General features: G+C 36.9%; 1 protein-coding gene across 1 annotated transcript in view; it reads left to right on the top strand.

The window, feature by feature from the left end:
- The window catches only part of UBE2K (ubiquitin conjugating enzyme E2 K), a 75,093-nt gene extending 69,075 nt beyond the window's left edge, over nt 1-6,018 (top strand). The window contains 2 exon segments of the mRNA XM_044224452.1: nt 1,160-1,288; nt 1,615-6,018. Of these exon segments, the coding sequence (XP_044080387.1) occupies nt 1,160-1,288; nt 1,615-1,689 (204 nt within the window). The 3' untranslated portion in view covers nt 1,690-6,018.
- Nucleotides 6,019-16,236: the final 10,218 nt, after the last annotated feature.

Here is a 16,236-nt window from a genome sequence, read left to right as displayed (position 1 = left end):
GAATTAGGGTTTTACATGCTGTATGTATGTGCTGTTCATTTGCTTTCGGTAGTCAGAGGCATGGCTTGAATCTCAGCTTTGATTTCCTGTGGAGTTCTGAGCCTTAAAGGCTGAAATTGGATTTAGAGCTTTCCTCTAGCTACTAAAATAGTTCAATAATTTGACTCACTTCCTCGTTAGGAGTTAACAAGGTAGAAACTAGATATGTCATTATAATATATAATAGAAGCTGATCAGTCTTTAAATAGTCAATACATGTAAAATACTTTTAAAAGAAATATTAAAGTGAATTGGACAGTTATTTTAAATTTATACTTAGTTAAGTAATGTTGGTTCCTGAGTATTTAAGAATAAATTTATATCTCCTAATAAGAATGGGAAGTCTTACCTTTTAAAAGTATCATGAGTTCATAAACATCTCAGAACATGCTGTAAATTAAGATTGCATATCAAGACATCTGGCTGGCTCATTTGGTGGAGCACATGACTTTTAATCTTAGGGTTGTAAGTTTGAGCCCCATGACAGGTATAGAGATTACTTAAAAATCTTTTTTTTCCTCTAAGTAGGCTCCATGCCCAACATGGGGCCTGACCTGACAACACCGAGAGCAAGAGATGCATGCTGTACCAACTGAGCCAGCCAGGTGCCCCCAAAATAAAATCTTTTTTTAAAAAGACTTTGCACATGGTATTTCCTTAAATCATTGCATACTAATACACAAAACAGCCAAAAAATAGTTGTATTTTTTTCTGAGCTGTGGTTAATACAGAAGTCAATCACATTTGTTAGTTAATGTCCATACAGTTTTAGAAGCAGATAATTCAGTTTGGTTGTATAATGTTTGACACGGCAGTTTTGAAACATGTCTGTACCTCACTTCACATCATATTCGCTTTCTTTTATTTGTATCTCTTGAAATTGGAGATTTAAGTTGATAAATATAATTGGTCTTTTTTTTTTTCTTGGTCAGCACTTGTGAATCACAGCTTCAGGTCAGACTTTTTTTCTTGAGTGACCTCATTTGCAACAGAAAGTTGTTGAATCAATCACATTTTAAATGTAAATTACTTTTACTTAGAAAAAGCCAGTTCTTAGGTAATTAAGTATTGAATATTGTGACTGTATTGTCATGTCTTTCAATGTTTTTCTTCATTATAGTACAAACAAAATCCTGAAATGTTCAAACAGACAGCTCGACTTTGGGCACATGTGTATGCTGGAGCACCAGTTTCTAGTCCAGAATACACCAAAAAAATAGAAAATCTATGTGCTATGGGCTTTGATAGGGTAAGTACCAAAAGGCTTGCTTATTTTGATACATTGATTGATTTAAAATTATTGCTGCAAATCCTTGGCTGACAAAAGTGGTTCAGAGATACTCTGAATCTAATTTTGTTAAACTTTATTCTATTACAATCAGTGATTTTTTCTTTTCCTTTTGCTAATTCCAGTCATTGGTTTAGAAGCTTTTTATGCACTACAAATACAAGGCAACTTTAAAAAAAAAAAAAAGAAAACAAGGTGTGCTTTGTCAATATATAGTTATGATTCAGTATTTTTAAAATATTTTGAGATTTGATTTTTTTGTTGTTATTCCCTTTTCTTCTCTACAGAATGCGGTAATAGTGGCCTTGTCTTCAAAATCATGGGATGTAGAGACTGCAACAGAATTGCTTCTGAGTAACTGAGGCATAGAGAAAGCTGCTGATATAGTCAAGCTTGCCCCTTCTTGAGGAGCATCAACATCTGTTATTTTTAGGATTCTGCATAGATTTCTTTTAAACTGGCATTCTTGCCTAATGATGTTATCTAGGCAACATTGGAGACTGAAAAAAATCCCTGCTCTGTAAATAAAGCTAATTAAACGTCTGTGTAAATTTAAAAAGGGGAAATACTTTAATTTTTTTCTTAATAGTGTAAAAATTCTTTGAGCTAAGCTAAAACCATGGAAAAAACATGCTACTTTAGTGTTTAGCAGTGTACCAAGACTAGCAAGAGTTTGCTTCAGGATTTCGTTGAATAATTAAGATAATATTTTGAGTGTGTCAGGGCCATTCAAATTGTTGGTGTTTGCATCACAGCTACCTTAACTGTTTTTAACATGGATCCTCTGTGCCTGTGAATTTACTTGCATGCTTGTACTTGACTTCTTAGAATGGGTAGCTGAAAAGACCACCATTTTAAGCATCTGAGAATTATTAAATACGAGATTTATCCAGAATTGAAGATGGTGACCTATTCAGAGCCTTTTTGTCCTTGTCAGCAGACTGGGACACCATATCTATTTTTCCCCCTCTCACCACACACAGCGAATATTCCAGTAGTAAATTTCTCTCTTTGGTGGAGAAATGTGCCTCGGGGCAGTATCCCTTGCTCCATATTTAGGTCGTAAATTTGGAATGTTTTGTTATAGTTCTTCACTCTTAACTTTCCTGTGTGAGTAATAATGTAAAAATGGAGCTGCCAATTTTGTTCCTCTTGCAAAAACAATAAATACTTGATGTTGCAGTATTCCCAAGATTCAATGAAAGAACCCAACTTAGTTTTTCAGTGAATTTGACATCTTTCTGTTTTTAAACTGATGAAATTTTCTTTGAGAACTTGCAAGGATGCAATCAGCTGTTGGCAGTTTTTTAGACTAATTTTGGCTTCATAGAGGTTGCTTTAGCAGGTCCTTTCCCAGTCACTCTTGCTTGCATTTGCCCCTATTGATGCCTGAAAGCTGTGTGGTGTTTTATTGTACATACTTCAGATACACATAGGAATAGAAGTGTGTTATAAATCTAGCTTTCTTTATGATGTTTCTGATAATATGAGAATTGAAAACTTTACCTTTTCTTGTACATAGTCAGACTTTCTATTCGTATTAAAGTTACATTTCATTCTAAGTTCAAAAGTTTGAAAATTGTTAGTTTTGCAAGCTCAAACACTAATGTGACCATTTTATGAAGGCTGAAATGGATTTATGCAGGCAGTTCTATACATAGAAACACAGTTCTTATTAAAATTTCAGGACCAATGCAAAATAAGAAAAATGTAATGGAATGAAAATGAATGAAAGTAAGGCTGTATATTGGAAGTCATATTATAAAAGGTTTGCTTTCTTCAAGTGTTATTTATCCTAAATTATAATCATTAAGTGTTTGGAAAATAGTTTTGAACCATAAATTCAGTATAATTTCATTTGACTTCTCAATAATCTTAGAAGCAATAAAAGAACCATTATTAACTATATTGTAATGTTAAAGATGTGAAGGTTCTTCCAAAAACTTGTAGGGCTTTCCTAATTAAGAGTAAGCTCTTGTAGTTAATATTATTGCATACTAAACACAAGTTGCTATGTTTTTTTCCCCTATATATTTGCTTAAGCGTAAATTTCTTTATACAATCACCTCTTTATTTGTTATAGTTTAGTTACTTTCTAAGATGCCAAAGGAAACAAGATTTTTTCTTTATTTATTTTAAATAGCTAAAACCTTGTACTTTTCTTTATATTTTGAAGTAAGGTTGGGATTGTGTGAAATGTGGACAGTTTTGTTCCACTGTTGGTTAGATTTTTTTTTCTTTTTTCTTTTTTTTTTTTTTTTAAGTGGAGGGTTGGCTTGGTAATACTTGGATTATTTTAAATATCAAACACATCTACCCAATTTACTATTTGCCTATATTATCAGGGTATATTTAATTGTCCTGTGGTTAGACAAAAGAATAAACTCAGAGGTTACTAAGGTCAAACATTACCTACTTAGCTCTTGGAGGCAGCTATATCTTTATACCTTGCCTTTGATTTTTATGCACATTAATGCCATAGGTAATCTCATCCAACTGCAATCAACATGTTCAGTGCCCAGGAAATTGAAAAGTATAATATTTGGTATAAGAGGTTCTCCATAATTCATTTTTCATTTCAAAAATTTATTTACCTCATTTACATTAAATGTGATAATCCCGCTTTCCTTTCTGGTGCATTTCCCACTGTCCTCCTGTTTCTTGTTTTTTACTTCTCTACGGATAAATGCATTTCCCTAAACATAAAAACTAAAGCAATTGCTTTTTTTTCTCTGGTCTTACGGGTTTGGGAAAAGGACACTAAAACTGCAGGTCTAGAGAAAAGGTACCCTGGTGGAAATTATTTTTATAATTCTCAATTTTTTGTGATTTGTCAGTTGTAAAGACCTCAAAAATTATGGAATATATATATATATGTGAAAATCTTATTAGGGCAGGCAGATTTGCTAAAGGTCACTGATATTCCAGTAGGTTTTTATTATAATTGGGTCTATTTCCTGGGTATGTGCCCAACTTTTTAAAAGGACAAATACTTAGTTGTATAGTATTTCACTACAGATTACTGAATGCACGAATAGCAATTTGTCACCCAAGTAAGTATACAGTAGGTGGTATATCAATATTTGAGAACTTTGTACTAAATTAGATTCTCTGAGTTAGCTCCCCAAAATATTTGGAATTGTGACTGTGGTTTACTTAAATACATAATAACATTCAAGTATATATATGTTTGGATTCTGGGTATTTTGCTTTTGAGGAGAGTAATCTATGAAATGAAAGTAAGACTGACTGACTTTTTTCATTTTGGAGATATTTCACATTTGTGATTGTTGGTGGCGCTTAAAACTATGCAAAAATAATTTTTTAAAGTATCTGTAAGAAAGAATTGGCAGTTAAAATGGATATTGCTTATTTATGCACTACAGAATGCAGCATATTGTGTTACTGTTTAGGCTGCTTATCAATAAGTTTATCAATGTGAAAAGCAGATCTTGGTTATAAGTGTATGCCTGATTTGAGCTTTTAAAACTCTGCAGTAGGGGTATGATAATGTTTCCACAGTACTTGTAGCAACATGGGAAATAAAACATTTTTGTTTTTTTAAAGATTTAAGATGGGTTCAGGCAGGGAAGGGTTGGAGCCAGGTATACTTTCTTGTACATAGATGGAAACAATGTTTGGATATGATAAAGGAAGCAGTCTGTTTACAGTTAACTTTCTTTCATGGACTTTTACAAAATGATGTTGTATTAATCACTTTTTCTAATTCAAGAAATTTCAATTCCAGGGTACAAACCATGGGTTTAAAAAATTTGCATTTCCATTCCTTTAGTACCAGTTTAAAATAAATGCTTAACATCAGCTGTTTGCTATCACTGGGGAAGAAGGCAACTTGAAGTATTTACTGATAAATAGCCTTTTTCCCAAATGTTACTTTTCTGCAGTGTCTAACATATAATGTCACATGTTCTATTTGCACTGTTGCAATATGGATCAAAAATCTGGTGGCATAGGGATAGGGGAATGTTAGTCTCTCCCTTGTCCCGTTTATTCTGTTAACTGCTTTATTGGACTGATCTACCCTCATAAACCTGTGATCATCACCTAAATGTAAGTTGTGAATGTGTCACCTTTTGCTTGGTTACTTCAACCATGCTGCTATATATAATCAGGTGTGGCATGGTTTATCAGTTTGGTTCTAGGGGGTGAGTGAATACAAATCATTGCACTGTGCTGTTAAATGATCCTTGTGTGCTTGCTGTTACCTACTTTTTACAGGCATCATAATAAAAGCTAGACTATTTCTTTGGGGGGAAAGAGACTTATTTAATGTAATTTAAAGACTTTTCCAATAGAAAATGAAATACTATTGAAAATAATATCTATTTTTTAGCTTTCAGCAATTGATGGTGCTTTGTTGTGGTGTCTGCTGGAAGTCTACTGCCATTATAGGGATTCTCATTAACCTCACTGAGAAAGAACCTTGCTTGTTAGCTTCTCTAGATCTCTATTCTAAATAATCTGTTAGTGATGATAAATTCTGTAGGAGGGTCTGTTCTGAGCCATTAACTTCCTGTAAGGGGAAAATGGGAGGGTTACCAGAAAGACCATTGAAGCAGGGTGGGCTATGGGTGGAGGGTTGGGTATTTGTCTTGAGAATTAAAAACTACGAAACACTTTTGTACACAACTGATTTTTTAAAAAATAAACACATTTTTAAAGATGTTGAATTTTTTTTCCCCCCTTACTGGGAATTCTTAAAAATAAATGCCTGCATGTTTTCCCCGAAAATGGTTTATATCTTCTTTCTGGGTACATCTAGGTAGGTGGTTAAACTTCATCATTACTTTGAGCAAGAGAAAGAAGCAAGTAGATGTGTCTCCTAGACAAAGTTCATAGTAACAAGCATATGATGATAAAAGGGATAAATTATATTGGATCTTTGAATTTTAAAATTCATTGAAACTTTAAAGTTAACTGATTTGAAAATAGAGTATTATTTGGCTAAGTTCTGGTCCAAAATTTAGAGTAATCTAGAGTGAATTGGTACTGAAAGTAATATTTATCCTGCTTTCATATATGTGCACCAATCATTCTGGAAATGAGGGTGACTATTCCCATGGAAAAGAATTGTTTCAGAAAGTCATGCGTTACTAACCTTGGATTACTCCCTGCCTCATAATTTTAAGAGGCTATATATCAGTTAAGATTTGTACTAGTTTTTTCACATGGCAAAACTGATTGTTACTTTATGTCTCTAGGGCATTCATAACCAGCTTTCAGCAGACCTATGACTTTTCTGTAGCCTGGAGATGGAATTGCCCCTGACTGGAATTCCAGTATGAAGTGCTCTTTTCATGGAGCAAGCTGGATCTTTACATATTAAGTCAAGAATAACAGATGGAATTCAAGTGAGCTCTCGTACCAAACCCTAGGAAAAGGATGGTCAGATTTAAAGAGTAGTAAAGACTTGGTATATATTTTGTTTCAATCGTCAAAGAATTAAAGGTTTTCAGTAAAATAACATGAATTCTCCAATGCTTTTTAGGAGTATGTCCCACAGTAATACACTATCCATGTTTTCGTGTTGTAATGTTCATTTTGCCCCATTTAATTTCAGTAAAAAGACATTAAAGCACAGCTGTATTCAAGACATTAAAGCACAACTGTATTCTAATCTTCCTATTGTAAATTACCTTTTAGTAAGATACAGAACCAAAGTCAAGAAGGCCAAGCTGTTTAGTCAGTATTTTGTAGAGCCTTTTAAAAATACACATAGGTAAAATAAGACAAATACTATAAAACTGGACAACATTTGAGAAACCCAAAGTATATTTTATTTCTTACAGAGTTAATAGATCTAATACTTTCTCATTTACAGCATAAAAGCTTTGCTGCATGCACAGAATATGCCTAACTGGATTTAAGGGCAACTAGTAGGGCCTTTTCTTCACCCACACAACTAACATACAGCTCTTTGATTATTGTGTTTATTCCTCAGTCCATTTTTAATATGTGAAATATATATTCCTTTTTGTGCATTGTTATTTGCATTATATTGTTAGATGAATGACCTTGTGTCCTGAACAATATTGAAGAACTAGAGTAATGGCATTGACATTGCACTGGTATCTTCTAATCATATTTATAGAATTGTAGAATTTTAAGGGAAAAGGGAAAGTTTCCAGGCTCGCTCTTTTTTTATATAGAAAATTAAATGACTTGGATACTTTTTTGTTTTTGTAGGAACCCCATCATATTGTTAATTTATATGTGGCTACTAAACTTGGTCGTGTTTTAAGACATTTTAATGCTATTCTTGTTTTCCTTAAAAATAGGAAATATGAAGGGATCATTTGCAAGCATGAAAAGGAAAACCAGTTCAGGTGGGAGTAAGGTCTTCAAGGAAAGTGTACCCAAACCAGTGAAATCAATGGTATGAATTGAACAATATGTTTTGGTAAACTATCTTCAACTGTATTTAAGGTTCCATGACTTCTGTTGAAGTTGCTTTACATGTACCAAACATACAATTTTCTGTTGTAATAATAGAACAGTTAGTGTTCTTGGTTTATGGAGCCCATAGAAAATGATCTTTCAAACCACAAAATCTAATTGGCTCTTAAAACCATTTTATTCCATTTGTTTTATTATTTTTATCTTAATTTTTTTTTCCATTACAGATACTTCAGTTCATAATTGAATAATGTTATACTGTATATATGAGGTGTAGCTCCTTTCAGGTTAACTTTACTAAGATGTCATGACATAGAGGTAAAATCAAAAGGCAAAATTTTTATAAAGGAACAAATGTGGGGCACCTAACTGGCTCAGTAGGTAGAGTATGTGACTCTTGATCTCGGTCAGGGTCATGAGTTCAAGCCCATTGGACATAGAGCTTACTCAGAAGAAAAAAAAAAAATTCAATAGTCGGCTGGTTGATTTCCTTTTTAAAAAAATGTTTTCAAATTATAAACATGCATTTTTAACAACCAAGAAGCAGTGAAGGGTTCATAATGGGAAATCTATAATCTTCCTACTGTAGTAATAATCCATTGAGAAAGTAGCTTTTAAATGTTTCTGGTTTTCCTTTTTAGGTTACCTCAGGTAACTCTGGGCTTTGTTTGTAACACCTATGTTAATTACATTTCTATTCCATCAATTATATGTAGTATCTTTTGACTTCCTGTTTTTTTTTTGTTTTTTTTTTTTTTTAATTTTTTTTTTAAGATTTTATTTATTTATTTGACAGAGAGAAATCACAAGTAGGCAGAGAGGCAGGCAGAGAGAGAGAGAGAGGGAAGCAGGCTCCCTGCTGAGCAGAGAGCCCGATGCGGGACTCGATCCCAGGACCCTGAGATCATGACCTGAGCCGAAGGCAGCGGCTTAACCCACTGAGCCACCCAGGCGCTCTGACTTCCTGTTTTTATCCCTAACTATCATTTAGTCTAGATAGTCCCTGACTTTTAGTGGGTTAATTTACTTTTTTTTTTTTTTTTTTTTTTTTACCTTATGACGGTGCAAAAGCAATATGCTTTTTTTTTTTAAGATTTTATTTATTTGTTAGAGATCACAAGTAGGCAGAGAAGCAGGCAGAGGGAGAGAAGGGGGAGGAAGCAGGCTCCCTGCTGAGCAGAGAGCCCTATGCGGGCACTCAATCCCAGGACCCTGAGATCATGACCCTAGCAGAAGGCAGAGGCTTAACCCACTCAGCCACCCAGGCGCCCTAGCATTATGCATTCTTTAGAAACTATACTTTAAATTTTGAATAATGATCTTTTCCTGGTTTAGTAGTATGCAGTATGATACTCCTCTTGTGATGCTTGGCAGTAAGAGTGAGCTGTAACTCCCAGTTAGCCACGTGATATGAGGGTAAATAATGATACAGTCAGAGCCATTCTGTACATATGTAGCTATCCTGTACTTTTCAGTACAGTATTCGATAAATTACATGACATATTCAGCACTTTATTATAAAATAGGCTAATCTGGGGCGCCTGGGAGGGTGGCTCAGTTGGTTAAGCATCTGCCTTCCACTCAGGTTGTGATCCCGGGGTAGGGATTGAGACCTGCCTCTGGCTCCCTGCCCAGCAGGAAAATGGCTTCCCCCTCTCCCTCTGCCCTTGCTTGTATGTTCTCTCTCTTGATCACTCAAATAAAGTCTTAAAAGATTTTAAAAAATAGGCTAAGCTAAGCTGTGGTATTAGGTATTATTAAGTGTATTTTCAATTTATTGATTCTTTCAGTTTACTCTTTTATTGGTACGTAACTCTGTTATAATTGAAGATCTACTGTGGAATTAGGTTGAGGGAGGGAGATTACATGAATGAAAGCATTGAGAAGGTAGGGTGACTTTGGGGCCAGGATATGTATAGGTAAGCAGCACCTACTCACTGGAGCAGAAATTGCTTTGGAACTGAAGTAGAGATAAGGAATAAGTAAACTGAAACAAGGAAATTATATCTAGTAATATATAATTATTACTTAATAATAATTAAGTATTAATTAGAGTAATAATTAGAAGGAGAAGATAAAAGGGAGAGACTGAAAAGAAGAAAGAAAAGTCAAAATGTAGTGAAAGATCAAGGCTATAAACCTGAGGAGGGCAAGATAGGAAGGGAAAGGAGTGCAGTGTTGGAAGACACCCATGTAGGGAGTGCAATCAAAAACCTGGGCCCTAAATGGTAATCATTTTAACACGCTCAAGTTGCTGTTCTAACCTTCTGTCCCCAGCTCTCTCAACTTACCTGAGTAGGTTAATACTTTTTCACTGGGCCTTTCAGGAGCTTCTCCTCCCAGACATACTTCATTATATTCTTTATTACTAGCCATGGGTCTTCGATGATTTTTTCGTCATCGAGCAGTTCTTTTTTTCAATGCCTTTTTCCATTAAACTGTTCATGCTTTTATTTTCTGCTCTTTTGTGTTCTTTCTACCACACTTCCCACACTTCACAAAGTGCTTCTTTCCGAATAGTTTGCTTCCTTAACCTTTTCCTTATTCTTTAATTCTCCCAACTTGGGTCTGGGCCTGAAAATTCTGCAGCCCTTCAAATTACAGGTAACAAAAAAATGGGGTCTTTGCTTGCCCAAAAGTAACCTGAAGACTGTCAGGTTGACGTTGACTGTCAGGTTGAGAATTTGGGTTTTCTATCCACTGTACTTCTTTCTTTTTTTTTTTTTTTTTTTTTTAAGATTTTGTTTATTTGACACACACAGATCACAAGTAGGCAGGGGGGTGGGATAAACAGGCTCCCCGCTGAGCAGAGATTTTTTTTTTTTTCTCCATGCGAGGTTGGATCCCAGGACCCTGAGATCATGCCCTGAGCTGAAGGTTGAGGTTTAACCCACTGTGCCATGCAGGCACCCCTTCTTTTTTTTTTTTTTTTTTAAGATTTTATTTATTTATTTGACAGAGATCACAAGTAGGGGTGGGGGAGCAGGCTCCCAGCCGAACAGAAAGCCCGATGCGGGGCTCGATCCCAGGACACTGAGCTGATGGCAGAGACAACCCACTGAGCCACCTAGGCACCCCTTCTTATATCATTCTTAAATATATGTGTGTGTGATAAAAATGTGCTCATTCAGGAAACTTTAAAAAGTTCAAAACAAAACCCTAATCCTACTACCTCTTAGACTTTATCTGGAGTATTCTCTTTAATGTACTGTTTTATGCAACTAAGCTAATCCTATATAATTGTCAATATTCGGCTTTGTAAAACTGATCATCACAGCTCTTTTAAAAAACTTTTATGTAAATATTTGAATCCTTAAGTAAGCTTCCCATATTTTACATATCAGTTACCCTATCAGATGTGTAGATTCTTTTCGATTACACATTATGCTTCAGGGTCTTCTGATTAAACAGGAGTACCACAAATGCTTTAATACAGCTTCCTCCTAAATTCAACTGAAATATGATGTATTGTAAAAAATAAAATCAATAAGGTGGCCTAGTTGGCTGAGCATCTGCCTTCAGCTCAGGTCATGGGATTGAGCCAGTCATGGGATTGAGCCCTGCATCTGGCTCCCTGCTCAATGGGGAGTTTGCTTCTTCCTCTGCCTACTGCTCCCCTGCTTGTGGCTGTCAAATAAGAAAACCTTAAAAAAAAAAAAGGAGTAACCTAAGCTATACTCTATTATAACTACTCTTACCCTGGGAGAATTACTCTTTTTTTCTAAATATTTTTTTAAAGATTTTATTTATTTGACAGACAAAGATCACAAGTAGGCAGAGAAATGGCCAGAGAGGAGGAAGCAGGTTCCCCGCTGAGCAGAGAGCCTGATGTGGGTGGGGCTCCATCCTAGGACCTTGAGATCATGACCCAAGCCCAAGGCAGAGGGTTTGACCCACAAAGCCACCGAGGCACCCCGGGAGGAGAATTACCCTTGAGAATTTAAAATAAGTCTTCAGATTGAGATACCAGTTATAAATTGAAAAAGAAGATCAATTGAAATTCAGTATACTTAGATAATAGATTTCTAGTTTCTAAAATGCTGGGGCACCTGGGTGGCTCAGCGGGTTAAAGCCTCTGCCCTCAGCTCAGGTCATGATCATAGGGTCCTGGGATCAAGTTCTGCATCAGGCTCTCTGCTCCACAGGGAGCCTGCTTCCTCCTCTCTCTCTCTCTGCCTGCCTCTCTGCCTACTTATGATCTCTGTATGTCAAATAAAATATTTTAAAAATAATAATAAAATGCTGACAGTAAGTCTCAGGGAAAACGATCTCCCCCGCCCACCCTAGTACTCTCCATGCCCAGCATGGAGTCTAGTGCAGGGATTGAATTCATGACTGTGAGATCCAGACCTGGCTGAGATCAAGAGTTGAACATTTGACTGAGAAGCTACCCAGGTGCCCTGGCAGGATCCTTTCCTATAGAAACTCCATGATTTCAGGAAAAAGATGTTTGTTTAAGATTTTTTTTATTTATTTTGACAGATCACAAGTAGGCAGGGAAGCAGGCTCCCTGCTGAGCAGAGAGCTTGATGCAGAACTTGATCCCAGGACCCTATGATCATGACCTGAGCCGAAGGCAGAGGCTTTAACCCACTGAGCCACCCAGGTGCTGCCAGGAAAAAGATGTTCTAAGGTATTCAGACATTTGAAGGTTTTCTTTTTTTTCCTTTTTTTTTTTTTTCAAAGATTGTAATCATTTATTTGACAGACAGAGATCATAAGTAGGTAGAGAGGCAGGCAGAGAGAGAGAGGAGAGAAGCAGGCTCCCTGCCGAGCAAAGAGCCCGATGTGATGCGGGGCTCAATCCCAGGATCCTGGAATCACGACCCGAGCCAAAGGCAGAGGCTTTAACCCACTGAGCCACCCAGGTGCCCCTGAAGGTTTTCTAATGAGAAAGCAGAGTACCCTACACAGTGAACCTCAAAGTATGAACAAATTCAAGAATTACCAGATTTTTCTAAAAGGATTTTATTTATGTATTTTAGAGAGTATACAAGAGTGGGGGGAGAAGAAGAGAGACAATCTCAAGCTGACTCTGCTCTGAGCATGGAGCCCACTGTGGGGCTTGATCTCAAGACCCTGAGCCCATGACCTGAGCTGAAATTAAGAATCCATCACTTAATTGACTGAGCCACTCAGGCACCCCAACAAGCATCAGATCTGTGAAAATTGCCCCAATGCTAATGATCAAGACCAAAACAAGGAAATCTGAAAATACAACTGCTTTCAAAAATAAGTTCTTATGTCCATGAGAAAAGTATGAATGCTTTAAAAAGTAGATTTGGGGGCACCTGGGTAGCTCAGTCAGTTAAGGGACTGCCTTTGGCTCAAGTCATGATTCCAGGATCCTGGGATTGAGTACCACATCAGGCTCCTTGCTCAGCAGGCACCTGCTTCTCCCTCTCCCCCTGCCTGCTGCTCCCCCTACTTGTACTCTCTGTGTCGAATAAATAAATAAAATGTTTTTTTAAAGTAGATTTTGTAAATTATTTAATAAATAAAGATTCAATAAAATAATAAATATTTTATCTTTAATAAAATAAAGATTTTGTTTATTTGACAGGTCACAAGTAGGCAGAGAGCCAGGCAGAGAGAGGGGGGGAAGCAGGCTTCTTCCTGGCTTGCTCTCTCTGCCTGCCTCTCTGCCTACTTGTGATCTCTGTCAAATAAATAAAATCTTAAAAAAAAAAAATTGAAGTTTAAGAAGTACAATAATAAAGGGGCACCTGAGTGGCTCAGTCTTAAGCATCCAGCTCTTCATTTTCACTCAGCTCAGGGTCTCAGGGTCATGAGATTAAGCCCCTTATCAGGCTCTGAGCTCTGGGACAACTCTGCTTAAGATTCGGGGCCTTTCCCTCTGCCCCTCTCCTGGCTCTTATGCATGCAGTCTCTCTCTTTAGAAAAATAAAGCTTTAGGGAAAAAGGTTAAATAAAAATTTAAAAATACAAACTTAAATTAGATTTAAATTTAAAATTAGAGGATCACTTCAGAAGGTCCAACATCTAATAGGAACTTTTTTTTTCAAAGATTTTATTTACTTATTTTAGAGGTAGATAGTACGAGCTGGGGAAGGAGCTGAGGGAGAGGGAGAGAGAATCTCAAGCAGACTACATAGAGAGCCCAATGCAGGGCTCAGCCTCACGACCCTGAGGTCATGACCTAAGCTGAAATCTAGAGTTCGTTGCTTAACTGAGCCACCCAGACACCTCTAATAGGAACTTAAAATGGAATGAGGCAAAGTGTTAATCAGGGACATTTAAGGACACTACTCTGAGAGAGACTGTTGAGTACCCAACATAATGGAAAAAGACCCACAGTGAGGCATGTTTTGTTTTGAAAGATTAGGAGAATGAGACAGCTCAAAAAAATGGAATTGGGAGTTTGGGAAATAGCTCCCTTAAGTGAATGGGGTTAAGAATGTCAAGTTTCTCAACAGTGATATGGGAAAGTAGGTCAATGAAGTGGTGATTAGGTTTTGAATGAAAAATTTCTAAATTATGTTCCCAGCTGAGGTGTCACTGTAGGCTAAAGATAGTTTTTATGTATTCAAGTCTGAAAACATTTGTGTCTTTTATTGTCTTTTTCTTGGGAAGCACCTAAATGATACACTCACCAAAATGGTGGAATAAGCCGTGCAAAAGAAAGACATGAGATACAGGATAGGAGCTGGTTATTTCTGGAATGAGGGAAGAGAAATGCAGAATGCCAGTTGTGCTGCAGGCTTGAGCAGCCATTCCAATACATAGAAGATCCACCAGAAGATGAAATAGTCTGGAGAACATCAGCAAAATGAAAGGAACTGATAGATTTTCTAATATATTTTACCATGTGTGAAATTACATTGGAATTAATTAGAGTGCAAAGAATAAATTGATAATAGTGGATACAGAAAGCTAATCCAAAAAATGTGGGGCACTGCAGTGGCTCAGTCAGTTGAGTGTCTGACTCTTGATTTCAGCTCCGATCATGATCTTAGTCTCCCGGGATTGGGCCCCCAGTTGGGTTCTCTGCTCAGTGGGGAGTCTGCTTCAGAATTCTCCCTCTCCCTCTGCTGCTCCCCCTGATTGCTCGCACATACTCTCTCTAAAATAGGTTTTTTTTTTTTCCCTTAAGATTTTGGCTATTTATTTGACAGCGAGAGAGGGAACATAAGCAGGAGTGGGAGAGATAGGAAGAAGCAGGCTTATTGCTGAGCAGGGAGCCTGATGTGGGGCTCCATCCCAGGACGCTGGGATCATGACCTGAGCTGAAGGCAGACGCTTAATGACTGAGCCACCCAGGCACCCCTAAAATGAGTCTTAGAAAAAAGATGTAATTGTTGTAGGAAAACAAAGGTGTAAAAAAACTTTCAAAGTATGCTCATTTAGCAGACAATAACCACAGTCATAATATAAACTATTTTACCAAACTTGCCGAATACTAAGGAAGAATATAAGGGGGGTGGATGATATGAGAGAGCCAAGAACTTGTCTACCTTTAAGGTATGTTTTAAGTCAACAAATACAAATATGGTAGTGTAAGCATATTATTTTGAAAATATTTGCCTTTAAAGAATGAAATGGGGGGTGGCACCTGGATGGCTCAGTGGGTTAAGCCTCTGCCTTCGGCTCAGGTCATGATCTCGGGGTCCTGGGATCCAGCTCCTCATCAGGCCCTCTGCTCAGCGGGGAGCCTGCTTCTCCCCAACCCCCTGCCTGCCTCTCTGCCTACTTGTGATCTCTGTCAAATAAACAAATAAAATCTTTTAAAAACTAAATAAAAAATAAGGAAATGAGAAATGTGTCAAAATATGTTGTCCTATGTGTTTTTAACAGAATTGCTGAGGTATAATTCACATACCATACATATCATTTGCCTATTTAAAATGTACAGTTCAAGGATGCCTGAGTGGCTCAGTCGTTTAAGCTTCTGCCTTCAGCTCAGGCCATAATCCTGGGGTCCTGGGATTGAGACCAGCATCGGACTCCCTACCCAGCAGGGAGCCTGCTTCTCCCTCTCCCTCTGCTGTTCCCCTTGCTTGTGCTTTCTTGCTCTCTCTCTGTCAAATAAATAAAACAATTAAAATGTACAGTTCAGTGGCTTTTAGTATAATCACAGAGTTGTACATCTTTAAGCTCAATTTTAATCATTTTTATTACTCCAAAACAAAAATATGCAACCTTTACTAGTCATGTATTTTTTATCAAAAATAATCCTTTAGTAACAGTTGACTTAAAATCTATACATATTACTTTGATAAAATGAAAAATGCCAGTTGTGTGTATTTCAGATTATTTTCTGAATTAAGGACAATCTGCAAGAGCACAGTTGGTTTAGTCAGTGGGGCATGAGATTCTTCATTTTGGGGTTATGAGTTTGATCCCCATATTGGGTGTAAAGATTACACAGTTGGTAGAACATCTGACTCTTGGTTTCACATCAGGCTATGATCTCAGGGTCATGAGATTGAGCCCTGTGTCAGGCTCCATGCTCAACACAGAGTCTGCTTGGT

Source organism: Neovison vison, chromosome 11 (assembly GCF_020171115.1).
Source record: "Neovison vison isolate M4711 chromosome 11, ASM_NN_V1, whole genome shotgun sequence".
NCBI classification, from domain to species: domain Eukaryota; kingdom Metazoa; phylum Chordata; class Mammalia; order Carnivora; family Mustelidae; genus Neogale; species Neogale vison.
This window is presented reverse-complemented; position numbering and strand designations above follow the sequence as displayed.